The sequence below is a fragment of the Hirundo rustica genome, chromosome 2, assembly GCF_015227805.2.
Source record: "Hirundo rustica isolate bHirRus1 chromosome 2, bHirRus1.pri.v3, whole genome shotgun sequence".
NCBI classification, from domain to species: domain Eukaryota; kingdom Metazoa; phylum Chordata; class Aves; order Passeriformes; family Hirundinidae; genus Hirundo; species Hirundo rustica.
In genome coordinates this window covers 28,275,644-28,303,216 of record NC_053451.1, presented here as the reverse complement: position 1 = coordinate 28,303,216, position 27,573 = coordinate 28,275,644, and the positions used below count along the sequence as shown (strand labels likewise).

The 27,573-nt window shown below is 46.1% G+C and overlaps 1 protein-coding gene across 4 annotated transcripts; it reads right to left on the bottom strand.

Moving 5' to 3' along the window:
• Positions 1 to 14,373: 14,373 nt before the first annotated feature.
• FBXO40 (F-box protein 40) lies at positions 14,374 to 27,104 on the bottom strand. 4 transcript variants are annotated; one of them, XR_005699575.2, is made up of 5 exons: positions 26,940 to 27,062; positions 26,500 to 26,582; positions 19,123 to 21,018; positions 18,106 to 18,600; positions 14,386 to 15,049 (listed from the first exon to the last, which is right to left on the bottom strand). XR_005699575.2 is itself a non-coding variant. In XM_040056369.2 (4 exons), exons 2-4 carry the CDS (start codon positions 26,521 to 26,523, stop codon positions 18,403 to 18,405), a joined length of 2,118 nt encoding a protein of 705 aa, XP_039912303.1. In that variant the 5' UTR covers positions 26,524 to 26,582; positions 26,940 to 27,062; the 3' UTR covers positions 14,381 to 18,402. The 4 variants fall into 4 exon arrangements, 2 of the variants coding, with proteins under 2 accessions (XP_039912303.1, XP_039912304.1); XR_005699576.2 differs by lacking the exon at positions 26,500 to 26,582 and having other exon boundaries at positions 14,374 to 15,049; positions 26,940 to 27,104; XM_040056369.2 differs by having other exon boundaries at positions 14,381 to 18,600.
• Between the last annotated feature and the right edge of the window lie 469 nt (positions 27,105 to 27,573).

Here is a 27,573-nt window from a genome sequence, read left to right as displayed (position 1 = left end):
AAGCAAAAGCCAGTGATTATTTTGGGATTATTTCTGGATTACCTGCAGCTGCTTGCATTTTTTTTCTGCATTAAAACTGGTGACCTGAACAGCCAAGGAATAGCATCATGGATGTTGGTGTAAGTTTCTTTGGCCAAAGAAGCCCCAGCACAGTAGGTGGCAAAGATGGGTGGGTGTGAGTTGGAATGGCTACTGTCTTCAGCAAGGAGGTGTTTCCCCAGGGTGCAGGGACTCCCTCTAGGCAGAGGTGGTGATCTCCAAAGAGGGTCATTATTAAAAAGCCATCAGGGATATGCAAACCCATCTACTGGGCTGTTGGATGCCTTCTCCCTCGCTGCTCATGTAACCTGCCAGGCAGCAGTGGTGTCTGTCCCAAATAACCACAGCAGCAGGAGCACGTCCCTGTACACACTTCCACTCCTTTGTGTCCCCAGGAGGCTGATTTTCAATGCATGTCTTCATTTGTACCTTGTAGGAGCAGGGTGGCTGCAGAGAGCCACTCTGGTGAAGCAAAAGGGAGCCCTGGGGGAAGATTGAAGCTGTGTGTTATCCGCATGAAAAACGGGAGACTACTGGGCAGAATCATGAAAATAAAATGTTGTAGGACTGAGGAAGTCCTGCTGGAGAGTGCGTGGAGAGAACCCAGTCTCTCTTCCTAGGAGAATGAAGTCAAGGTGAGTGGACCCCAGAAGATTCATCTGGCAAACCTGATTTAGCTTCTGAAAAATGAAGCTGACTCCCATCTGTCATCCATATTTCAGGATAAGGGATGCTGCTTCCTGGCAATGGTGTGTCAGACAGGGTTCTGAAGAAGTCCAGTGACCCAGACCCTTTAGCCACACCAGTTTGTGTCCGAGCCAGCTGCCATCTTCACTACTTGTGACCCGCTGTCCTGCACGAGAAAATCAAAGCTCTGCCTCTGCTGCAGATTCCCTCATGGAAATCCACACTTGGCCAGATCCACGCTCCACAGACATCTCATTCCAGTCCTACTGCTATGGGGCCAAGTGTGGAAATGGCCAGATGAAAATTCCCAGGCACTGGCACAGCTAAGCTAACACACATCTGGGAGCTGGGTGGACAGTCCAGGCTGGAACAGCAGCCAGCAAACCTATAGGACTGGTTCTGCATCTGCTTTGTCCAGAGGGGCAATTAATAAGTGGGCAATCAAGAAGGAGCCTCTTTGATGTCCCCCCACCCTCCCCTGCTCTCCCCAGGTGAAATCTTCAATTTCCTCATTCCAGCCCTAACAATATCACCATTATCACAGCCACCTGACTCCCTGGCTCTCTGTCCCCACCCCTTTCCTGATCTCTCCTGCCCGTTCCTTGGAAATCGGAGGCAGAAGCAGCCACCTCAGACCAGTTCTTCACCCGGCAGCTGCTGCTCCCCGGCCAGCAGAGATGTCAGGGCTGGGGCCGGTCCCCTGCGAGCCCAAGGCAGCACCTGCTCGGCACACAAAGGTGCTCCCTGCTGCCTGCCTGCAGCTTTACCAGAGCTGGTGACAGGACAGCCTTGCTTCTGCTTAGCTCGGTTTTTGACACTGCCTCATGTGATTCTCCAAATGCTCCCCCCACCAGGCACTCCCACCCCAGTGGTTTCATGTTGCTTCTGCTTCTCGGCTCTGCCGATGGTGATCTCTCCTCCTCTGGAATACAAGCCAAAACCCATACCCTTGGAAAGGGAATCCAAATGGAATGAAGCCCTTAAGAAGAAAAGTTAATCTATACATCCCAACCCTTTTATGGGCAAGGCCAGATTTCATAGCCAAATGGCCCAAGGGGACCCCTCCCACCACACCCTTCTCCAAAGGAGGAGCAGAAGGCATCACTCCCACTTTCCAACCTCCCTTTTCATTTGTTCCAATGCGTTCAAGTCTTTCTTCTGCTTGAGAGGTTTTATGTCTTCCCTCACAAGATCTCGGGCTAGCAGTGACACAATAATCTGGAAATGGTCTGAAAGCTCTGGAATGGTCCAGGAGGCAAAGAGCTTAAATTTTGTTCAAGGTGTAGCTTGATAAACTCAAGTGAAGCATTATGTAGCAAGATACTCTGGTGTTGTCTTGGTTTTTAGAACAAAGTAATCTGAGGTGTGTCCTTTGTAGGACTCAGAAAATCTGGATTCATATATTATTTTTTTTTTTCATTTCATCCTTTCTTTTAAGCAGACAATGTTTCTTTTAAGCGAGCCATGTGACTACTTCTAGTGATACTGAGAAGAGTGAGATTTCTCCACTATAGCCACTGTCTCATTCTGTAATTTCTTCTTTTAACTTTATATCAAGATTTCAGCTGCTTCAGATACATCTTACTTACCAAGAAGTTTGTACTCCTGGGTGGATTTTGGGGTGGGGTTTTCATCAAGGGAGACACAAAGGTGTTTTTTTTTTAGAGAAAGAATCTTCCTCTGTACCTTGAAAAATGGTCCACTTCAAGGGGTCTCGGGTCCTCTTTTGTCTTTCATATCCTCTGCCAGTAAAGAATCTCAAATATTTGCTCCTGGTATGAGGATGTGCATATTTACCAACTAAGGCAATTGATCTTTCATGCTAAGGACTTAATAAGATGTTGATGGTATTTCATGGGAGGAGAGGTGTGTGAGGATGATTTAGTGATGTACAGTAATATAAAAGAAGGGAAAACCAGCAGTTTTTAAAGAAACCAATACTAAACAAACGCAGGACTTCAGAACTGTTTTTAAAAGAGGGAAAATGATAAAAAGTAGGGTTGGAAAAAAGGGAGGGAAAGAACAGTGGTGAATGAATTCAAAAAGAGAAGAAAATTGTGCTCTCCTTCTCTGCAAGTTGCACCTGGGTATGGTGGGACCCATATCAGTGTTACCACCCCATACAACCCTCTGCCACTACCCTTCATTTGTCCCTGACCCCTTTTGCCTCCTCTTGCCACCACTTCTCTGTACCTGCTGGAGCAGTGTTGCTGTTCCCTCTTCCTCCTCTCTCACCCTCTCTCCGTGACATTCCAGTGCCCAGCACTATAACAGCACCTGCCACAACTGTTTTCTGCCATGTATGTGTCCAAAAATGTCGCCCCTTTCACATTTTCACCACCCAAATTCACTCCTGCCACGCTCCGCCGTCCTTAGTAACTGTGCAAGCTCTTGGGCTGAAAAATGGCACGAGCACCTTTCTTCTGGGCTACAGAAACAATTGTCCAGTGGGGTCAGGGAGGTTCCAAAAAGCAACTGGAATTGCCTGCAACTGGAAATTTAGAGAAAATTTGTAATGTTGCACATAGAAAGGCAGCAAGTCAGGCCAAACGAGGAACAGCTAGCAAAAGGAATCAAAACTAACTAACTCTTGGAATGCATCAGGCACCTGCCAGATGTTCTGAAGGGCAAAACAGTGATTAGGCTGTGCAAGGAGTGCACAGCAGAGATAAGGCCATCACAGACACCTCTGCAGCCTGCGTGTGAAGCGTTGAGTGATGAGATCAGGGTGGCAGAAGCCATGCTTCAGCAGGGTGGGGTTTGCCGGCAAACGTGTCTGAAACTGAAGTAGCTGTGGAAAAGTCTGTTCAACACACTGACAAAGCAAACAGTAGCAACTTGCTGGGAGCAATGGCATTTGTCCAAGAGTCTTAAAGGATCTCTGGAGTATAGCAGCTGAAACTGCCCGGAGCAGTGTGTAACCCGAGGTCTACCCCCGGCGTGGTGCCCGAGGAGGGGATAGGGCTGAATGTGATGACCCAGTTTGGCTAGGGGCAGGTCGTGGAAGAGCTTCTGGGACTTGTTTGGGCTTCAGGTGGAGAAAACATGAGTAAAAAGATGAGAGATTAGTACAGCTAGAGACTAAGAAGGTCTGGAGCAGCCTGGCACACCACTCCATGGTGTCTATGTCCCCAGCAGGACATCCATACTGTCCTCTGCCAGCCTGACAGTGTGTGTGCTCTGGTCCACCTCCTGAAGGTTTGGATACATGCTTGGGCAAATGCTGCCTGTGGTACTGGAGCCAGCCAGGACTTGTGGAGTGGTTGGCCCCTGCTACAGGACACAAGGGATGTGGCAGTCCAGGTGCTTTGACACAGCTCCTGGTGAAGGGGACAGCAGCAGTGACGGAGGGGTGTGTTTGTGTCACAAACAGCTTCACTGCTGGTGCTGACCCTCTCCTTTCTCCTTTCCTGATTCAGGAGAAGGAGCTCCCAATGCTGCAGCCCACCTGGGGACATAGGTGGGGATGGTCCTTGCTCCTCTCGTCACCAGGGGCTGCTGCCAACTTCTGCTGGTCCTGGAGTCTGAAATCAACCCTCTCCACTCCAGATGGGCTTTATGAACTTCTCAGTTAATTTTACGCCTAGGGAGAATATCTTCTTTTTTTTCAGCATCTCCTCATCACTCATTGAAGGAAGTGCATTGGAACCCACGTGGGTGTGCTGGGAAAAGTGGAATGAATTTTCAACTGACCTGGGAGGAAGAGCATGTTTTTGCAGTGGGTGGGAGCTGGACTGACTTAATGTTGCATGCTCTGGAGGGAAGCATGAATCCCATGTTTTGTCTGGGACACAGCTTAGGGGTGGTTGTAATAGAGCTGGAGGTCTTGAGAAAAGAGCAAAAGACCGAGCCTTTCCCCTTTTCTTTCTTCTTTTGTTCTTTTTTTTTTTTTTTTTTTTCCCCTTCCTTTGTGTGTGTGTGCGTGTGGTTTCTATTTGTTTGTGGGTTTTTTGAGAGGCAGAGAATATGGAACGTTACAGGCACTTGTGTCCATTGTAGCTTATCACTGCTCATGTTACTGAAGTCCAGGTGAAGGACACGTCAAGAGAAAGTGTTCAGTGCAGAAGGCTGGTGTCACCAGGAGAAGCAAACACGCAGCACTAGTGAGGATGTGTCTTTGGTCAGCATTTTGTACTCTTCAGGGAGTTATATCCTTGTAACCCTTCAGACTCAGTAAAGGATTCTTCGCAGTCTGATCTGGGATGAACCTGGCAATTACATGTGAGGGTGAGCACAACTCTCAAGGCTTCTTGGCTTTTCAGAGATGCCATAGAGTCAGAGAATGGTTTGGGTTGTCAGGGACCTTAAAGATCATCTAGTTCCAACCCATTGGGCAGGGACACCGTTCGCTAGACCAGGTTGCTCAGGGCTCCGGCCAGCCTTCTCCCATGTTTCTAGAGTGACATCTCTACGGCCCAAAGCCGTCCTTGGTAAGCCCTGTCCCTCCTGTGGTGCACTTAGGCTGAGTTCCAGTGTCACAGAGGTGGCAGGTGCATGGCTGGTGGGGGCTGGCACGAGCGGCCTCTCCTGTTCTTGTGTCTGCCGTGTTCCAGAAAAGGGCTTTGTGCTGCCCTACCTGTGCTGGGGAAACAACGCCCACTGCTGCTTTGGAAGCACTGCAGGATGTGTGATTGAGATACAGTGTGAGGTTGAAGGAAGCACAGTTTATTTAAATGATTTACCTCTGGTCTGTGTGTGCTTTCTTGGAGGCAGCTGAGCTTCAGCTCTGTTCATAAGGTGCTTTCAAACCAATATAGTTGAACTGTTGAATCTATTTTGCTAACTTAAATTGAATGAGCAGAGGCGTAATCAAACAAGTGGAACCAATGGGGAAAAGATAATCTTGAGCTTTGCTTTATTCTTTGAAAAATATCTGCTCTTTTAATACCACCTTAGACATTCTGGCTTGTCCATATCCACAAAGCAATGCAGCCACAGCCTCCAAGTAATCTTTGTTGGCTCAAGCGCAAAGAACCTAATCTTTTGTTTTGCAGGTTGACAAAACACGTATAAAATCTTGTCTCTTATATCCAACAATTCTCCTAAAGTGTTCGTTTTAAGCACCTAAATTCAATATTTATTTGCACTGACACAGTGTGCCTTACAATGGGCTGGGGTGCCCAGCAGCTAATCAGATGATGACCAGATTCCTGCTCCTCGATCCACGTGGCCAGGCAGTGATGCCATGTGGCACTTGGCCATGGCACATTTGACCTTGGAAGGCGGCATGGCTGTCTCCCAGAGAAGCAAAATGACTAATATTATTTATCCCTGTCTTCTTAATGCAATCAAGTTCATATTTGATGCACTCTTAGTCTCAATGACATTTTCTGTAAGAAGTGTTTTATATTTAAAATGGAATGAATAATGCTCTTAAGAACAAGGTCACCTTGTTTATCAGTGAGTATTACTTTTTTCTGCTTCAGAGTATCTGCTTCACTTGTTTTTGTGGTTTAAATCCAGCTTGAGACCTTCGGGAACACAGTAATTGCATATTGCACAGCGGGGAATATCAAAGAGGAGGTATAGTCAAAATCAAATGCCATGGTATATTTCTCCTTATGAGGAATACGGCCACTCCAAATGCATTTTTTCCATATCTCCATTATTTTTCCTTCCTTCTAAGCCAGTTTATGGACCAAAAAGGCAGACAAACTGCCAACTCTCATTTCCAGTGGAACACAGGCCTTGGAATTTTACCCAGTGTTGCTTTTCACTGATGTAATAATTTATTTTTATTTTAAAAATATTAATATGAAAGGACAGCTTGAAAAAACTAAACTACCTTTACTCGAATACCTTGAAAGACAGTCTACCCCTTTTACTGACTGATAGCCAGGGCAGTCATCCTCACTGCTGTCGAGGGTGTGATGTCTTATTCTGCCTAAATTTAACTTGCGGCGGTCGTTTCTCGCCGTGCCTTTCTCTGCAGGCGATGGTGCCACCGGAACTCTGTGTTTTCCGCGGTGTGGCTGAGAGATGCTGAGACCAGAGTAATGGCTCAGCGTGTCTCCTGTCAGGCATGGTCTGACCTCCCCAATTGCTCCCGTGGTTTTGCTCTGGACCCTCTCCAGGCTCTCAGGATCGCAAAGAGCCCTGTGGGTGGCTGCTCCTTGGGTGGGTGCTGCAGCTTCAGGCTTTGCCGGGCTTTCGACGCCGCGTTGTCAGTCACAGGTGACGGTCCGTGACGGTGGCTGCCCGTGAGGCTCCTGCTCTTGGTGGCTTGTCCTTCCTCGCTGTCTGCACAGGAGCCAGCGGTCACACACCAGCCTGGGCTTGTCCGGGGGTGTCCCAGTCCAGCAGGCTGGCCACGAAGCTTCTGTGAGTCCTGAGCCAGAACAGCAGCATCAAAAGGGAAAGGGAAAGGATATAAGCTAAAACCGCTTCCAGCAGCAGCTGCACTCTGCCCCTGGTCACCTTTAGGTGTTCCCATAGGTCAGACGATTCAGAGGGATTCAAGGATCAACAGCATTGAGGGAGCACGGTGGTCCAGGAGCTGAAGGGACTCCACTGCCACCACTGAGCATCCTGTCTTGGCTGAGGATGCTCACCTGGCCAGGTGACTCGTGCTCATATGAAGGACCCCCTCTCCTGTAGCTGCTGACCTTGACATTTGCAAATTTTATCAACAATGATTTTTACAGTTGTATCTCCTGGTGCAGTTATTAAACAGCACACAATTATTAAGTTCTTGCAGAGGGACACGCATTCTCAGCAGCGATCGGTGCTTCTTTTTGGACAATGAAGTTTTGCCTGTTAGCTGCTAATTAATCCATGTAATGCAAACTGTGGTGTACACAGATGCTATTCTTTTTTCTTCAGAATTTACAGGTTTCTTGATTTGTTTGCACCAGTGCTTTCATCAACCAAATGCACTATTTTGTCAAAGGATGAAGTCAGGTTTGTTTCTCTTACAACTTTTTTTTTTTTTTTAAATACTAAATTATGAAAATTATATTAATTGTTGGAGCATCTGTTAGCTGACTTGTAATAACTTCACACTCTCTTACCTATGATTATTACTACAGTGGGGTGTCATCTCGCTTTCTCTTTCTGGACACTGGCACATGTTTATCCAAGACCTTGGGATTTTTCTAGTACACAAGGATTTTTAAATATCTAACTCCATTGGGCCAGGTGCCTCTTCAGTCAATTTTTTTTTTTTTTTAATGATTCTGAGATGCAAATTTGCTTGGCTACTGATCTGAAAATACTTATGCTTAATAGACGCTGTTAAAATTTTCCTTAGTTTGTAGAATGATGAAGTTTTTAACTTCTCTTTTGTAGTGTGAATACACAAAACTTTTTCTTTCTGTATGCAAATAACTAACTTTTCTGTATCAAAAAGCCTCCATCAAAAGCCTTCACTATCAACAGTTTTACCTATATCCACCCAGTAAGAGCCTGAGCTCTCACTGCTATTTCTTAGTTTTCAATGTATTTTGAAAAAAACTGCATCCAAGTGCCGTTAGCACTTGCAGCAATCCAGTTTTTCCAGATTATTTTGAACACTCCTTATCACCTTGTATGCTTCATAAATTCTCACTTTTATTGTGTGCCATGTACCTCCTTTCCATATCCCTTCCTTCAGCTTATTTTTTTTTTCCCCTGTTGGTTTTATACAAGATTTCTAAGTGTTAACCTTCAATTTCCCTGTTAGGCCAGAAAAGTATTGAATTGTGTCTATCTTTTTTTTTTTTTTTTTTTTTTTTTTCCCCACAACTATAGAGATACAGATCTTCATCTTGTAAACTCCCAGCAGTGAAATGTCTATTAATAAAAATTTTATTGCAGCTTTCCCCTGGGGAGTCATATTTTCCTGATTGCTTGATTTGCCGTCAGTTTAACCCATAACTTGCCCTGCTTGAGGATTTACCTCTTTGAAGCACCAATTTTTGCCTACACGTGTGCTCAGCTTCACACAGAAAATGCATAAACACATAAAGATGTTGGCCAGTGCCTTGCAGGCATCGACCAAGCCCACTTATATACATCTGCAGGTACACATCCACACACATGTTGTATATCTGTCTACAACATGTACACATACATGCACGTGCCTGTATTTCCACATCACATTTGCAGTCCTACAAACCTAGATGCAATGTCATCTGCTCTGAAACCGGAGAAGAGGCGTTTCTAGAAGTGTGTGCCTGTTGCCTGTGACACAGCGGTGCAGCACGGGGCTGAGGCTGTCCCGGCTGCCCTCCCTGGATGAGGATGTGTTTTCCTGTGAGTCCACCCCTGAATGGTCACTCAGCTCCTCCAACAAGGGCAGCTCTCCCCCTCCCACACCAACCAAGCGCTCTGTTAATATCTGGACAGGGCTGGAAGCCCTTCGAAGTTGCTGAGGCTTTCGTTTATCTGAAAAGGAGAGAGAAACTAAAAAAAAAAGAAGCAAAATGCAGTAAGACCAAAGCAGTGGAAAACATCACCTCATGCTGCTTCCACCGCAAATGAGTCTCCAGCTCATTCGCTCCCAGCCTCTCCCTGCAGGATCCTGGGATATCCTGAGCTCCATCTCTCTAAAGCAGCGGCGCAGGGGAGAGGCAGATGCTCTTCTCTGCATCCCGACCACAGGGGAAGAGGCTCAGCATTTTAAACTCCCACCTGCTCTTCTCCCGAGCCCAGTGAAGAGGTCAGTGGAGAAGGTGACAGCAGCAATGACATCCCCCTCCTGTCCTTGGGGTCTCCCTCGCTCTGCAGAGGAAGAGGAGTGTCAGTGATGTTGTGCTGCCTGGAGCAGAGGGGCAGGCAGCGAGCTGTCACAGCTAAACAACCGCGTTCCCCAGCAGCTGGCAGTGCGTGTGTGCTCTTGTCAGGCACACACATGTGACAGGAAACGAGAGGCAAAGCCACACAGAGCCAGGGCCTGTTGTACTGGCTGCGCTGATGTGTCACAACTCGTTAATCTGCAGGCAGGGCTTGCTTCTCCCCGCTGGGTCAGGAGGAAGACGCCGGAGCAACCTGACATCAGCAAGGGAAGTGCGAACCCCAACAGCTCCAAGAGGGGGAAGCAGTTTTTGCTGTCGTTCTCTAGTTACCATCATCCTCCAGCTGAGCATCGGGTCCAGCTCTGTGTCTAGCTCCTTGGGGCATGGATGTTTTCTTGCGCCTGTCCTCTGGGGTCCAGCCCACTTGCTACAGACTTTTGTTCTGTTACTTCACCTTCAGTCACAAAAGCTCTTTTCCCCTGAAGGAAATGAGATGTTTGCTCCCTCAGAACCTCAGGGAGATCAAATAAAAGCTGGAGAAGTAAAAAAGTAGAGAAGTGAGAGAGAGAATGGGTATGAGAGGACACCGGAAAGACACCGTGGGGAAACCAGGAAGAGGTGGAGTGACTCAGAGGTTTTGATCACCATGGGGGGTGGATGAGATGTGAGGAGGTCTGGGCGGGATGAAGAACTCGTCCCTCTGCCCCTGACACCCACCTGGTGCCTTGAGATGGGCACTCGCAGAGATGGGCTCTGCCAGGGCAGCTGTAGGTGCCTGGTGCCTGCGTTGGGACTGAGCTGATGCTGAGGCAGGAGGTGATGCTGCAGGTGCCATCTCAGCTTTGCCAGTGGCTGGAGAAATAAATGTGTGTTTGGGGGAGGAATTTCTGCGTTGTGGCAGGTCAAACTCTCTCTCGAATGATGCCACTGCTGGAACGACACGAACTCTTGGAAATTCTGGAGGAGGTAACCAGGGAGTTGATTTATTGATGGCACAGTACAAAAGTCTGCCCACAAGGGAAAGGAGATGAGCAGCCTGTGACGATAGCGATGGCGTCAGGGTGCAGGGCAGTTTCAGTGCCTGAGGACAGGGGACTCTTTTTGCCCCCAGGCACTTCCCCTTCTCACTGGCCAAACACAGCTGGGTGATTGCTAGGCCTGGTGCTGTGGGCTGGACACACAAACACATGCTGCATCTCTTGTCTCCCAGGCTCAGTCCTTGCAGCCAAGTGATGGGTCCCCATTCCTCGTAGCTTTGATACATCCACATGGACTTCTGGCCACCTGGTCACCTGTCGTCAGCAATGTGTCAGCAATGTTCCCTCCTTGACTGCTGCAGTGGGTTTTTCTGGGCAGCAGGGCAATGCTGGAGAGCCACAGAGTGACCATGAGCCAGGATGTAGGGCAGGGCCCTCACCAGCCCGCTGAAAGCTGTGTGTGGGCATCTCAGGGTCCACCTCCTCCCCATCCTAGATCACACGCAGCAGGGATTCTGCGTGGGGGATGGATAGTGACTGTCAGTGGATCCATCTCACCCCGTACCAATGTCCTCTCTGGAAGAACATTCACATTTAGGAGGACCCTGGTTGACCTTCACCACAGGGGTGGGGGTGCAGGAGAAGCCCCACACTGGCTACCAGAGCTGCTTCACTTTCACTCTGACAAAGCTACAGGGGAAAAATATATCTACATTTAAACCTGTTAACTCTTCCTGCACCAAGCTAGGGAGCCTTGGAGGCAGCAGGGCAATGAGGCACAACTGCTGGGGTCGAGGAGCCCTTCCCAACCTGCAGTGTTTGAAAGCAGTCACCACTCTGCATATTTGTTTTGTAGGCTACTACTTTATCTTTGTGAAAGACTTGGAGGCGGAAGCAGTGTGTGTATATATATATATATATATATATTTTTTTTTTTTTTTTTTTAATTTTTTTTTTTTCCCCTTGCAAAACCTTCTTCAGCTGGAAAGAAGACAGTTCCTCTGCAGTGGCATGAGCCAGCTGCACCTCCCCTTTAGCCCAGTGGGCATGTAGTGCCACCAGCAGCTGCCAATTCAGCCCGGGCTTTGCAGGAAGAAACGTCACCGGGGATAAGATGAACTGCAAGAAAGGAAATGGATGAACTCTGAGGGTGTTTATTTACTGCCTTTTCAAACACATTGAGAGAACTTGGCTGCTTCTCCGCTGGTCTGTTTCCTCTCCTCACAGTAAGAGGACTCACCCTCGCTATGAGATACACCTGCAGGAAGCCATGATAACCCCCAGCCGCAGCTTGGGGTCTGGATACTGACTTACCCCTTGCATCCCAGTCCCATCCTCACTCACCAGTTCAGTCCTGCTTGGAAAAGCCTCACAAGGAACATTGACTCTTCCTGCAGAGGCTATGCTTAGGAGCCATGAGCTGTCAGATGTGGCCAGCTGCTCCCACTGCCTCTCCAGGGTAAGGTCACACACCTACCAGCACAGCCTGTGCGTCCCTGCCAGTCTGAGATGCACTCACCTGGGCTCCCCTGGCCCTACAGGTGATTGTGCAGCATTTTCCATGCTCTCAGAGGGCACACACATATTCCAACAAAGCACAGCTTTCCCACGAAGGCAGCGAGTTCAGGAGAGCCATTCAGTGGGGCTGTGGCTGCTGGGAGAGCGCTGTGTATCTGCTTTCTCACTCGGGGGAGATGGAAACCTGTTAAATCACTATGTGATGACAGATAAGGAGGTACCAATGAGCAGAGGTCTAGACATCAAGGGGAAAGAATACACTCATTGTGTGAGAGAAGCAGCAGCAGACAACAGCAGCAGCCAAAGGACCATCTAGTTCAGCTAAGGGAAGCAGGAGATGCCAGTGGCAGATGCCGGTGCACTGCAGGGAATCTCAAGCGATGCTGTGGAATCGGAGAAATGATACTGGGAGGAGACCTCCAGAGCTCTCTGGTCCAACCTCTGACTCAGTCAGGTCACCGTAATTTTGTCCAACCAAATCTGGAAATGCTCCAAGAGTGGACATACTGCCACCTCTCTGGGGTCCTGTTCCAGTGCTGGTTTTTTACCCTGATGTCCCTTTGGTTGCCCTGGAAGGTCAGAGACCTGGACAGGGGGGTCTGAGACCCTGGCACAGAGCCCAGGAAGACACTGGCTTTGACCCCAGTCCATGGGAAAGGTTTCCAACACTGAGAGATGAATTGCAGGACACGAGAGTGTGAAAGATAGTAGTTTAGCTTATCACAGGGTGAAAAATCATAGTTTTGGGTTCTTTAGTATGGAAGTGGACGGGAGCAAGATGGAGGACTTTGGGCGTTGTCTCTTGCTTCTTCTTTCTTCTTCATTCACTCCATTTTCTGTAGTGACGGTGGCACAAAGTAGTTTAAGGAGATTGGGTCAGAGCAGAGATGACCTGTTTAGTACAGGTAGTAGGTATTGGCAAGTTACTGTAAATAAAGAACGTGTAATAATTAGTATAAAAGACAGCGACCTCCCAGTGCAGGAGGAGTCGCCTGATGCCCGAGCAGCTGCACAGATCTTGGCTGGGCACAGAAAGAATTGTAAGATAAGAAGTAATAAACAAAGTGCGCAACCTTGAAAAATCAGAACTTGAAGACTCCGTTTCATTCTTGCATCTGGCTCAGGGCTTTTCAGAAGGCAAAGGACTTTTAAGACCACCATAATCTCGAGAGAGAAGCACTCGAGACCCTTCTGGTAAAAAAGTAGTTTCTGAAGTTCAGCCTGAACCTACCAAGTTTCAGCTTGTTGCCACTGCCCCTTGTTACATCACCTGCTACTGCTGAGAAGACCTTGGCTCCATTATCTTTGTGACCACCCTCTAGGTATTGGTAGGAAGCAACATAGGGAGTAAACTAGATATCAAACAAGTACCAGGAACATGGTAGCATAAAAGGCATCCCCAGTGTTAAAAATTCTGCTGTTCAGGACTGGTAGAAAGGAAAATAAAACCAGTTCATTAATATCACATGTATGATGCTACAGGTTGTTTCGATGGAACTCAGAAAGCTAAAATAGGCTTTTCTCTGGGGCAGCACAGTGCCATCCATGAACTGCTTGAGTTCATACCTGGATATGTAGGGAGAGAGCAAATATTAAAAGAGATAAATCCCAGTAAGGGCTCTGCTGCCATGGGGAAAATAACTTGAGTTGTGGACAAGTGAATCATCTCTCATCATCATAATGGGCCTCAGGCCTATAATTCTCAGCATGACATGACAAATTCCTTCACCAAACCATCACTGAACCTACAAAAGATTCATTAGATGTAAATAGCGATTAAGTCATAGAGCAGGTGGCCATCAAAAATAAATTTGGAGCGCGTGATCATAATTTCCTTACATATAAATTCAGTGGGAAGATAAATAAGAATAAGCCTGCACATGCATGTTTTGTTTCAAAAGAAATTAAACCCCAAGAAATTTGAGACTCTTTAGTGTGGACTGCAGTGGTAAGGAAACTTTATGTGAAAGATGCTCAAAATTTCTGACAGAGATGTGCAGTGTCTCTGGAACAAGCGAAGAAGCAAAAGCCCCTCTGTATCTACCTGGATGAGCAGCCACAAAGTGAAGGGTAAGGAGAAAACTTTCCTTCATATGCTTGTAGATATAATGTAGCATCAATCTGGAAAATGGATTTTTAAAAGAAGAGATAGCTTTTCATTTAAGTAAACAATTGAACCAGGAAGGAGAAAGTGGCTGTGCAAAGAAGATGGGGTCTAAAATACTAAAAATATTTGTTAAAATTAAATAATTATATAAAGCATATATAAATAAAAGTCTTCAACCAGGAAAATTATAGTGAAGAACAGAGCAGAGGACAGGAGCTTAATGATTATGAGGGTACAGGAACCGCCACGCCTGATTTGAAGGTAAAACATACATTAATATGATGAAGCCAAGAAAACAAACCAAGACCTGAATTGGAATGGATTTTTTTATACCATAATAATTTTTATTCTTAAGAATGCAACAAGGAGTTACAGAGTTTCACAAAATAACAGGCACTGTTCAGATAACTTCAACTTATCTGTGCTCACTCAGTTTTGGGAATTGGAGGTCCATCAAAAAATTCCTTCCTTCAACCCAGACTTAGGAAGGATACACGTCAGTAGGTCACTTGGCCTTTCACGCCTTAAAAATTATTGTCTGCCCCATGTTACTGTATAGCACCAACCAGGAATTTCCAGAGTCTTTCTCAAGAAAATGCTTTTATCCAGAACAACTCTGGTTTTGGCAGCACATCCCAACTCCTTTCATTCCTGCGCCCTTCTACCTGTCTCCTCTTGCCTCTCCTCACACCACCTACAAAGAGGCAGGTCTCTCTATCCAAACCCATTACCTTTTCTGTTTCCTGTCTTCTCTTGTCATGAGGTTCCTTGCCCTGCTCTGACCTTTCTGATTTCCATGACGCCTTCATTTCACTTCCACTCTTCCAGTGAGAGGAAACACGGCAAGGCACGGCAGCCTGGAGCGTGTGGAGTATTGCTCTTGCACTTCACAGGACTCGTGGGCAGCACAAACAAGATCAAAGTCATGAAGATCCAGAGTGTGGGGGCTGGACTGAGAGCAACCTCAATGCTCTGCTGGAATTGGATCTCCTTTTCCAGTTCAGACCCTGCCGAAACAATAGACTATTTTGAAAAACACCAAATGCTCAGTTTCTTCTAATCAAATTCCTCAAGCTGAAATTTAGCCAAAGTTTTCTTGGCCAAATTACGAACTTAAACCAGGATCAAGGTCTTGCTGAATCCAAACTGAAGCCTCTCACCTTTTAAATAAGCCAGCATTGTGCTCACCAAGATACACAGTGCAGGAAAATTCAGTTCCTTCCAGCTCCTGAATGTACTGGCTCTGCTAATGGCCAGGACCATCAACACTGAGCTAGCTTGGCATGATCCTCAGATTAATGAAACTGCATTTGACACCAGCCCAGAGCTCTCCACTCCTGGTAAGGCTGGGATGAAGTGAGAGGCAGCTCCCTGCTGGCATTGGCCAGGTGGGTGTGCAGAAATGGAAGGGTGATCTTCCTTTCCCTGTACAGCTTTGCCTCTCCCAGATCTAACCAGACTAACCTGAAGATTCTGGCTGTGGATTTACAGCTTTCACTGGATGTGCTGAGTGTTACTTAATCCAATCTACAGTTCACAGAAACACACCTATATATTCACAGGAGCAAATATGTCTATGAATGAACACTCTCTCTCCAGCATGCCCTGTAGGAATACTAGAAGGGAAATTATCCAGTCTCCTGGATGTTCTATGCACGCCCTGGCTAATCCCAGGAGGTAGAGGTTGCAATATTCCTAACTCTGACCTGCACCACCAGCCATGGTCTTTCCAAAGGCTGCATCCCCCTGAAGTCTGACTCAGGCACCTGCTGTGAGGGAAGAAGCAGGATCCATTGTAATAAGGCTGGAACTGAAGTCATGCCGTCCCCAGGAGCAGGGAGTGACAAGAACAAAATCCTCTGGAACTGACAGAAAGCACCCAGGAGCAGAGTAACAGTGGTGCTGGTGGCACTAAAGATAAAATGAGCCAAATTCACACCTAACATAGGCCAGAATTTCAGGGTTCCCACAGCACTTTACAGCAGCTAAGCGCTGATCATGTGAGAGATTGTTCACAGACTGAAATTTTTCATGGTCTCCTGCCAGCCTTGAACACTGACTTACTCTGAGACCTCATTATTTAAGCAATGTTTTTTCCACCCTCCCCAAATTATCCATAAAAGTAAGTGGCTCAATTTTCAAGCACCCAGCACAGATTCTGGCACCCAGTTTTTGGACATGCATTTGCAGATACTGTGCTCTGCAGCTACAGTTGGATGCTCAGCATCTTGCAAAATCAGATACATGATAAGTGAAGAATGAGGCTCTGATGTAGAGACCTAGCAATTCTGGGTCTCTCAGGAATTCCTGAAGACCTAGGAATTCTGGCTGTATGTTTTCACATCTGTCAACTTTGCTGGGTAAGACAAGGAGACAATATTGGGCGGCTCATGTTATAAGGAATGTTTTGAGGACAGGTGAGTTTTTGTAAGCAGCTTTACAGTATGGACAATTTGTCTTTGTGCAGTGGCTTAAGCCTCAGGATGAAGGATCTGAGTGTCTGGCCCTAACTGCTCCTGGCCCAGCTTAGGTTCCCTGTGCTCATTTCCTTCAGTTTCCTCTCCGTAAACATGGGGTACCACTTGTGTTTTCTGCAGGATACCTGTGCAGAGAAGTTTATTTTCATGTCTAAATCATTGTGAGACTTCCCAGAAAAAGAACTCTAGGGGCAGAAAATACAGTAGCATTAAAAAAAAAAAAAAAAAAAAAAGTGCTGCTTTTCCTCTTCCCAGGACCATTCCACTGTCCTCACAGCTCAGACTGTATGCTCCTGAGGGTGTGTGTCTGGAGAAGAAAAACATCCTCATATGGTTACAAATCTCACAGGGACCACTTAAGCTGCAAGTGTAGACAAGGCTGAGCTGCACTGAGGGTGGTTTGGGTCACCACACAATTCTGGCCTTTGATTTCCAAGCACTCAGCTCAGGTTCATTAGCAATCTCTCTGGGTAAGAGAGGGCTCCTTCTTGCATGGCCACCTCATCCCAGATCTGCACCAAGGTCAGGGATGGCAAGCGTGGCACGGATCCATCTGCCTGAGCCGGTTTGCACCTGGCCAGCCCAGGTGAGAAAAGCAGTGGTCCAGGCCAGCAAATATCCCGGCTCCCAGCAAGGTTCCCCTGCCTGAGACAGAGAGATGAAATCCAGACCCCAGTCCTGAGCTCACACTGCTGGCTATGAGCTTAAAAAAGAAAGGGGATGAGTGAGTCAGCAGCCTGTGGCTGTGCAGTGACTGGAAACTGTCCTAAGCTGAGAAATAATGTTATGGCCATTTCAGAGGAATCTCACCCACTGCCACAGCCATGGCATTTCTGACTGGCACCACTGAAATGGGTTCAAATAGTGTAATGAGACAGACACTGCTGGTAACACGCCTGTTTTCACTCATCTGTTGCCCCAGCAAGCCAGTTCTGGTTTAAGTTAGTGTATTTATCAAAAGATAAACCAAATCCTGATCACTTTCCTGCTCTGTAAAAAAAGATCCTATGATCCAGCCCATTTAACTGAAGCAAACATTATCCATGCTGTTGTTGAATGGGTTACTGAATTACTTTTCTTTTATGGAAAAGATTATTATTTCTTTGACATCCTGTTTTCAGTTGCTTAGAATAGTTAGGATTTGCAATTTACAACTGCAAAACTGAGTTGGTAAGGCATTTTAAAAATGACTTCAAATATTCTTGAATGGCTTTAATGATTTTTCAGATAAAACACAAAAGGTGCTACCTTAAAATATAAAAAGTCAATTGAGTCTCTAAAATTGTTTGCTACTCGGTTGCTTCTAACAAAGAGCAAGTGTGTGCAAGTTTTCTGTGGCTGTGCAGTGAATTCCCAAGTTCTCACTGGAGTTCTAATTAATTCACATAATGTTGGGGTGTCTTTTTCTTTTGCCCACATCTCAGAGCAGGTTAGCAGTCCCTAGGTCTGCCAGGCAGAAGGGCATCTACTTGTGCTCCAAGAATTTGGCTTTCCAGACAAAGCTAAGGTATTTCAGACCTATTTGAGCTAAGCACATTAACTTCCCTTACTTCCCTCAGGCACATGGTACAGGAGCAGCAGCCTACCTTCAAGGAAGTAAAAATGCTGTTTTCAAATAAGATCCTCATTGCTTTCTTCAAGATGCTGTATTAAACCAGGAACAGAAACATAAACAGAAAGCATGTGGTGTTAGTAGGCAGTGGTTGAAGTTTTTAACAAATTAATGCAGGAAAAAGAAAAATGCAGCGGTTTCAAACGCAGCTGGGGAGAAGCCAATTTTGTACGTCCAAAGGGGAGTTGGAAGCAGCAATCTCTCCACCTGAATCCCCAAATCTTCATCTCAAGAGCCCTGAAGGAAGCATGGCAGAGGGGAAGCAAGTTGTTCAGACTCTGTGCTTGAAAGTAGAGACCAAAGTCTTTCGAGTCTGCTCCCGAGATTCGCTCATGCCCGTCAGCAGCACGGGGTCCGTCCTGTGCTCCGCCTGGTAGAAGGGACAATTCCTCAGGTGCTCCGACATGCTCGGGACGTCGCTGCGCTGCCAGTTGTGAACTCTGGAGAACAGGCTGCTGAACTGCCAGATCTAATGCAAGAGAGGGAACGGGAATTGGGGAGAGAAAACGAGAATTTTGAATACTTGTCTATGCTTAGAATGGGCGTGCATTACTCGCTTCGGACACTAATTAATGTCTGATTGTGCAGGGCTGGCATAGCAAGTGAAAATGGGGTCTGTATTGTCATGTACCTCATACTTGCTGCTTTTGCTGCTTATCACCTGCCATTATTAATGGGAATGGTAATACTTAAATATCAGGAATTCTTAGTTCTCAGTGCCTAGAAATGGTACACATGCAAAAGGGTTACCCAAGATGAGCTTGGGTGGGGACTTTCAGCTAGTCAGGAGGTCTCTACTTACACCTTCATCCTTTTGCTGGATGTACTGCACTCTGCAGCCCCGGCCCTTGACAACAGACCCCTGTGCAAATTCACAACCTCATGAACCACCCCCACATCTGCACATTTATATGCAGCTTTTCTTGTCATTCTCATGTTTTATCTGAAGAGAACTCATGTCTTTTTTTTTCCCGGTGTCACAGTCACTTGCCTTTTTGCGAGCTCTCCAAGAGGTACCACCATGGGAATATCTTTTTTTCTCCCAGACCAGCAGGACCATTCCCCTCTCTTGAAGAAGAGTGGCACAGATGTCCCTCATGAGCACTGACACTTGTGATAGCTGAGATAAACTGAAGCTGTCCAGGAATCCTGCAATGTACTTGAGCACTTCCACTGGGAGGCTGCTCAGCAAGTCCCTGTTTCTCCCTCGACTATCTACTGTGGAATTGCACTTGCCCGGTTCAGCAAGAAGGGCATCCACCTCTGGCTTAATAGCAAATGTCTTGAGAGGCTTGCTGTAAATAACCTTGGCCTTAAGTCCCTCGGGGCGGAAGTGATTTTGGACAAAAGGACATCCCAAGTAAGCCAGTGGGCAGCGATGCTGGAACCATCCATCCAGGCATGATTGGATATCAGCGTGCACATTCTTGAAGTGGGATGGGAACTCATCCCTCCTAAAGAAATGACTGCAAGTGAACGTGAAAGCTGAACTGCTTTTGTTGTGTCTTCTGGTGACACATTCAGTGTAGAGCTCCATGTGCAGTTCTGGTGGGCTGTCTTCATCCAGAATATCTGCTAGAGCTGCGCTGGAAGAGAAGGACTCCAAAGGAAAGCTGTATGTCTGTGTTGCAAAATCCACAAAGAGACCATCGATACCTCTTGCTTCAGAGATCTCGTGGCCTTTCAGCTCTTTTTCCAGAGCACACAGCAGTGTGGCTTCAACTATGTTTGTCTTAGGTAGGTCTTCTACCTTTATTCCCAGTTCTGAGGTATCCACTGACTTGTCTGAAGTTGGCATCTTGTGGCCCAGCGCATCTCCCAGTCGTGCTCTTTTGCCACAGTAACTAACAGGCACTTTGAAGGTGTAGACAGTCTTCACCTCCTGGGCTTCCAAGTTCCCATAGACAAAGTCTTTCTCTCTGGGAGTGCAAGCAGCCATCTGGCCGAAGCGGATGAGCATTCCCCCGTGATGTACCAGATACATGTTGTAATCAGCTACACCGACTTCCTTCTTCAGCCTCTCCAGGACCCCTTCTTGCCAGGGAGCCAGTCCATTCAGTTCTCTACTCGGTGTTACTTGTTCAGACTTTTGGCCCTTTCCCTCTTCTGCACCATCAGGTCCTTCCTTTGCCTTCCCTTTGGAGCTGGCAGCATGAGGGGCTGAAGCTGTTTTCTTGGAAGCCTCCCCCGTCTTTTGTCCCGTGCTGGTTGCTGAGTCCGTTACCTGGCAAGCCAGAAGCTCTTTGCTGAAAATGTTCTCCCAGGTTTTGTAACTCCCCAGATCCATTCCCTCTTTGTCCTTTGCCAAATCTTCCCGCTCACGCTGGCTGAGCTCAGGCTGCTCATTGCCCTCTTGGGAACCACAGGCAGCTCCTCCCACAGCACCTGCTTCCTCACCCACGGCTTGATCCATTAGTTCTTCCAGTTCATCCTTTTTCCTCCACTCTGGAAATAATTCAGCTATTTTCAAAGTCCTGAAAAGGATCTTCTGGTCTCTGAGTGCCAAAGCCGTGTCCAGACATTCTTCGTTCAAGGTCTCTTTCATAATATTCTTGTGCAGGGTTGTGTCTGAGTCCACGTTCGGCCAGCGGTTCCACTCCATCGAGCAGCAGACAACGCTGGCTGGACAGACCTGGAGGTGCTTCCCCAGCTTAAAGCGGGCCATGGAGAAAGGGCAGCCATAGGCCGAGTTGAGGCAGGACACCTGCTCCAAGGGGCAGAGTAATTTGTGCTCCTCCTCCTTGCACATGTGGAAGGTGGCCCCGCAGTGGAGGTGGCAGCTGATCACCATGCAGGACACGGAGACCTCAATGGGTGCGCGGCAGTGCCGGCTGAAGCATCGCTCACAGTGCCTGTGTTGCCCAGGGGGAGCTTTCTGGGCCCGGTGCTGCGTGTGGCAAAGACAAGAAGACAAGAGTTACTGCCTGAAGGAACGAGGGTGGCCACAGACCCTCCATGCCCATGCTTTGTTCCCACACAGGAGGGGCTCACGTGTGCTCCCAGTGGGAATGAGGCTGTGAGAAAGCGACTGCCAGCCCCATACAGTCACGGTATCACCTCTGATCCCCACGGTACAGCGTGGCCTGGTAGCAGCGCTGATACAGATAAGGTCTTTACTCCTTAGCCCAGGCAGCCAGGGTATGAGCTGTTTTCTGTCCCAGTATTTCACCAGGGTGCTGAACTTCCTCAACACTGCATAGGAAAAGTGACATTCCTTTTTCCTCTCTAGATTTGGCCTAGGCCTCTTCTCATCTCCCCACAAAGACATGAATGTTGCACAAATGAACCTCCCTTTGCTCTACACCAGCAAGGTCAAGAGTGAGGATTACCTTCAGGATCCCAGTTCCCAGTGTGGAAAACAGCTCGGGTAAGAGCTAATTTCTTTGGCCTTCTTTACTCCGCTTTCCTGATTTACCCTTACACTCCAGTTGTTGGATAACAGAGCTAGAGGCTGCTCAGTCACAACTTGGAGCTACTTCCCTGGATACCTTCAACTGGTATCAGTAACTTGGCCCATGGAAGACCTGCTGCAAGTAGAAACCTCCGAACTTTTGACTTCCTGCTCCTTACTATAGGAGCTGCTATAGCATTCCACCCTGGTTCTGGAATCACTGTGAATCTTTGTGGAAAGAAAAAAGTTAACAATAAGTAGAAACTTGAGTTTTGTTCTCAAATAAGACTCAGGGTTCTTTTCTTTTTTATGTGAAAACAGGAAAAAATAATTGACAAATCTCTACCCCACCGCCCCGCCCCCGCAATTTCGTGCAGTAGGAACTACCATAGACTAAACAGACTCTCATTTGGCTCTGAGAAAAGACAGATATTGGAGTAAAATAATTTAGACTTTGTTTTATTTTTCCTAGGGTTAAAAAAACCACAGTAGTGTTTACCTAGATATGTTTTCTTTTGCAAACCCAGGGTTAAGCGACCTAGCCCTGGGGAGAGGTGTGCTGCAGAGGACATAGGCTCAGGCTCTGGGGGAAGAGATTCTATGTGAAGATCTTCCTCTCTCTTTCTTGAAGGTGTTCTCTTCACTTTGTGTCTTTCACACCTTTACACCCTGGCAGGGGAAGCCACAAACCACACCGGAGAAGGAAAGACGTCTGGGAAAGGCAATGCTTGTGGGTCCGGGCACTAAATACCAAACACTCCCATTTGAAAACTTGATGTGCATTAATTGCTCAGCACAACTTTGTTCCATCTTTTGCAATTTCCAGTGCTGATCAATACCTGCTTAGACTTCCTCATGAATCAACTCCGTTCCCTCTTGGCCCTGCAGAGTGAAGGAACATACCCTTGGTGGTCCCTTTACTCAGACACAAACTTACACTGTCAAGTATAAGGCTCAGGAACCTTCACCTTTGCAGGGAAAGAGCTCAAGACATCAATGCAGAAAATAAAACTTGGTAACTTCCCATTACAACATCCCTGCTTTGCCTTGGGAAGCGCTGGCTTCTGCACAGAGGTGGCAGCAGGGTGCTGGCCAGGGTGGCCTCAGCTGCACCAAGCCCTTAAATACAATGTGGTTTGGGGTGGCACCTGTCCTGCTTTAGGCTGTTTAGTTACATCTACTTTTATGCAGCTCAGAGAAGCAGGAGATACAGATGGACTTATTTCACATCGGTGGCATCCTTGCTGCTCTCATTCTTGTAGCATTTTGCTGCAAATATAATCTCTAAAAATAGTCCCAGCCATGACTTGCATAAGGTCAGAGGAAGGCTGGGTACATTACACAGCAATAAAAACACGACTGTGTGAACAATACTTTCCACTGCAAAAGTAACTCTTGGGAAGAAATAGTTGATAAGAAAACCCCCTACATTAGAGGCACAGGCCTTATTGTTCTCCAAAACACAGAAAGGACAGATGGCAAAGTTTCTGGAGAGAAGCCTGCTTTCACACTGTTGTATGCTGAAATAAACCCTAACCAATCATGAGTAGAGAAAGAAAATACATGCTTTGTTTATGAAAAGTGACCATATCACAGCATTCAGATGTAGAATCAGTCTTCCTCATCATTCAGGCATTTTTTAGTTTAGTTTACCTCATCTCTAACTTGTATATGCTGTTCTTTTCAGACAAAAGATATCTATTCCTCTCTTCTCATTGTCAAATCTGTGAACACAGAGGACAGGAAGAAGGGACAGAGAGTTTCTTTCTGATATTTATCAGGGTTTCAATGCTTCTCCTATTCTGACATGCCAGTAATCAGGAGCTCTGTATTTCAATTGATAATTTAGTTGGCCCTGTGGTTTAGTTGATGGTATTACTGCAAGTACACAAACTACAGACTCAAAACACTCAGCAAAAGGTTTACAAATTTTGCCTCAGTAGGTTTGATACATAACATCCAGAGGCAGGTGACACACAGGTGACAAAACATTTCTCTAAACTCCTACACTTCTCAGTTCCCTGCAACTTGCAAATTTTCTCAAGGACTGCGTTAGGAAACACACAAACAAAAACCCAAAAAAACCCCAAAAACCCAGAAATGATGACTTCAATCATGTTCAAGCTACTGTGTAAAGAAAGAATGCACATTATAGTCCACAGTCTATCCACTTTGGTAAATCTTTATTTTTAGACCATCATGACAGCAAATCAAGTAAGGTTTAAAAATATACAGCTGCTATTTTAACTATGTCTGGAGTGGACCTGTTCAGTGATAATAACTTGCAGTTTATAAACCAATTAAAAATAATTTTCAGGAGACATAAGTTTAATTAATTTGCAGTCAATGAGCCAAAATAATAGAAATATTTTCTCATTTGAATTACTAGGGTCATATATTGTACCCAAGCTCTTTGCACAGGATCAAGGAATACCTCCCAGTTTGAAGAAACGTCAAAAAGAGCCACCAGAAAAGCTAGATAATGACCCTAAAGAGTGCCTCTGAGATGAGATTGCAAATGAACATAACACAATCTTTCTAAATTTTACAACATGATAACAAGCTCCTAAAAAAATCTCGTGAAAGTTCACATCCAAATGCTGGAGCCAAGAATGCTGAAGTTATATATGATGTTACAACAGAAGGAATGTGAATACTTTTGGTGCAGTGTATAGGGCAGATAGGCAATGTTCTCTACTTATTTTAATTCTTGTTACCTAGTATATAATGTTTATCTCATCTTTATCATACTGAAATCTTGAGGGGAATACAATTATTAATTTTCTTACAATATAAGAATTTTCATGTCAGTATATTTACTATCTTAGATCTGATTGTGTTCACAGTAATGAATTTATCTTTACAGCACTTGAGGTTGAAAAAAACTATTGCTTCTCTTTGGCAGATGTAGAACTAAATTTCAGAAAGATGAAAATATATAGAGTTAAATGTGGTACTTTATCCAAATATGTAAATGCCAAGCAAAAATACCTAGTATAGAGATGCTCAGGTTTCTATGTTTCACTTGCAGTTGCATGCCTCCTGCACAAAAACTCTGGCAGAGCCAGCTGTAAAATCACATTTTCTAGGACACCAAATAAGTCTTCTTAAACTACTGAGTTCCTTTTCTTTTCATGCACTGCTCTTCCTCAATCACTGCTTGCTTAACAAACTTGTCAAGAAATCAGGCTTGAGTCTCCTTTTGCTAAACAGATAATTTTATTTCTTACAGGTGAGGACAAAATCACTGTGCCATTGGAAATCATACTGTACTGCATTTGTACATGAATCTCAGGAGCCCAAGTTTTCTTAAGTCCTCTCCTCAGATACAAAATAAAAAGCAAATCCAAGAATGCCACTACCTGGAATAACCTCTGAGTAAGTCAAACTCCATACCGCTACAGCTTGAGTGACCCCCTTGGCACTTGGCACTGTGGGTCACTGTCCTTCATGGCACTCCTGCTCTGCAGTTGCCATTTGGAGTGACCTTGTACATACAAGCTGCCAGCCAAGATTTAAATGAGGCAGGCAGTGAATATGGTACAGCTCAGGGCAGGTGGAAGCAGAGAATTAAAGGTGTAGATGAAATCTTCATCAATAACACTAGTAGTGAGCATAAGCAAAACCTTCTTTTGAGGTGAGCTTAACAAGTTTGCATGGATTTTACAGGAGCACTTTGATTCCAGGACAATCCTGGTGAACTTCAAATCCTCAGTAGAAGACATGAGGAGGAGTAAGATTTTCTGTGAAACAACTGACTTATTGGATAAGCGCAACAATGGAAGGATGAAGCTGTGGCAATTAGGGAGCTACTGCCTGTATTTCCCCCCTGGGGATCATCTGGATGAGGCTGTGGTGTTTCATGGCAATAACCACTGTTTCAGAGTTACTGAACAGGTTGGAATTGCTTGATACTGAAAAAAATAAATCCACAGTATAGTGCATCATTTGGGCAAGGACTTCAATCCGTGCTCCTTGCCTTTCTTCTGGAGCATGCCTGTGTCTCAGGTCCTCAGAACAGCACATCAGCTTCTCCTCAGGTCCTTACACCTGACATGCAGGACCATGGAGATCAAGAGAAGCTGTTGCACCATCAGGCCTCCCCCTTGCCTGGAAAATCTGTGCTGCACACAGGTAGTAAAGTGGCACCAAAATTTGCTTGTGGAGTTTCTGTCTGGTGAAATGCACTAAAGCTGTTACAGGAGGAGAAGGGAGACTTCAGAGCAGTGAGGCACAGGTAACACAGGACACTGCTGGTGGGAACCCTGCACTGCACTCCCCACTAAAAGAACTGGATCAGCAATGTTTCTTGCTCTTCCCTACCAGGTGCAATGGAGCCATAGCTCATCTGAGAGAAACCCACCCAAAAATTCCAGGTGCTGAAATGGTCCCCTGGGCTGGTGGCATTGTGCAGATTAGCTCAGCATCAGCATCTTGTGCTCGGCATGTTGGGGAGTCCTGTGGGAGGCAGGCAGATCAGCAGACTGTGACATGGAGCTGCTCTGCTGCTCCTCAGATATGTCAGAGGTCTCTGTGCTGTCCTTGGTAGACACAGTCAAGCAAACTTTCACTTTGCATGGATAGCTTGGAAATGGATATGGTCTTGGTTTGAGTTCAACAAGTGCTTCAAAATAGTAAAGCAGTCCAGCCCAGTTTCGTTGCAGTTTGAGGGAAAAAATAGAGGGGGTAATGGTCCAAACCATGTTTTTTTTCTCTTTGGGCTCAGGTTCTATTTTATGCTCTGGTAACAATCTCATTAACATACTTTTCTGAAAGGTGCCCAGTGTAAGGAATCTCAGAGCTATTGGTTATGGTCTAAGTACTAAAATAAAAATAAAAGCGATTAATGAATAAAAATTGCTAAGCATTCACAAGACTAAACGGTACAGTAGTACCTTTAACTCTTGTAATTCTTACTTCATCATTCATTCACTCTAGATTGCCAACATAAATGCAGTCTCAATCTACAAAACTCACTTTAAGTATAAGCACTTTTGCCATGAGACTGCTCTTGCCTCTCTTCTGACCCTCACTGTATCTCCTTGTCTTCTCTGAGTTTCCTGAAAATAACAGAAATTGAATTTTTGATTTATCATCTGATTTGCTACTGAAGCTCCCATCTTACAATCAGCATCTTAGTTTTTTAAAATCCTGCATACAGTGCTGCAAACTACAGCTCATTCACTGAATACATTATGGAGGGGTTTTTTTTAGAGTAGTATGTCACAGAAGTGCTCACTGTTACCAGCTGCCTCTGTTTTAGAGTGTCATTTAAGACATCTCATGATTATTCTATTTCATCTTAATTACTAAGGCTGTTTGGAAGATGTCTTGATTTTCATAGCTTGCTACAGTAACCATTACATTGCATCAAGGTTTGTCCAAAAAAGACTCCGACTCTATTTACAAAGGCTTACCTTGATCATAGAGTCTCTGTGCACGTACCAAACACTTCTCTCCTGGCTGTGCTCAGCTGGGCTGAAGTGAGGTGGGTGAGGGAGAACTGCAAGCAAAGAAAGAGAAGAGAACAGAAGGACACGGAGCAAGCCCAGGCAGAAACATCAAGTAGTTTTGGGATGTTAAAAATAAAACCTGTGCATGTGACCATGTAGCTCAGCTTACCGAGCTGTCTCTTCCACTGTATTTGTTAACTCTGTCACTCCTGGACTGATACTTTGCAGACAAGTGGAGAGGCAGAACCAAGAGTACCCCGTGCCCCCTGCATGACAGGAAAAGATCAAACCCCTTCCCCAGCCCTGTATCAGCTCCCTGCTGCTCTCTGATGGAGGTTTGCCCTTTACAACTTAACTTGCCTTGGTGCCCACAGCAGTTTGTGGTTTTTGCAGTTGGAATTGTCACCCAGTTCCTACTGTCACTGGAACGCAGCAGCTGGCACAGACAGCAGTGGTGGTTTTCTGAGCTGTCCAGGCAGGGTGGGCATAACGAGAGGAGAGTGGGAATAGCCCAGACTTGAGCAGCTGGGCAAAGGTGCCTGCCCTCCTCCTGGGATCCCCAAGAGACTCCCAAACTTCAATCAGTCCACTGCACAGT

What these genes read in the sequence shown, in the direction of transcription:
- FBXO40 (XM_040056369.2), bottom strand. Translation starts at nt 26,523, where the DNA reads ATGGCAAAAGTGCTTATACTTAAA. An exon ending in CAAAAGTGCTTATACTTAAA is followed by an intron (nt 21,019 to 26,499) that starts GTGAGTTTTGTA and finishes TGCCACACGCAG; the next exon opens with CACCGGGCCCAGAAAGCTCC. An exon ending in CTTGGAGAGCTCGCAAAAAG is followed by an intron (nt 18,601 to 19,122) that starts GCAAGTGACTGT and finishes CTCTTGCATTAG; the next exon opens with ATCTGGCAGTTCAGCAGCCT.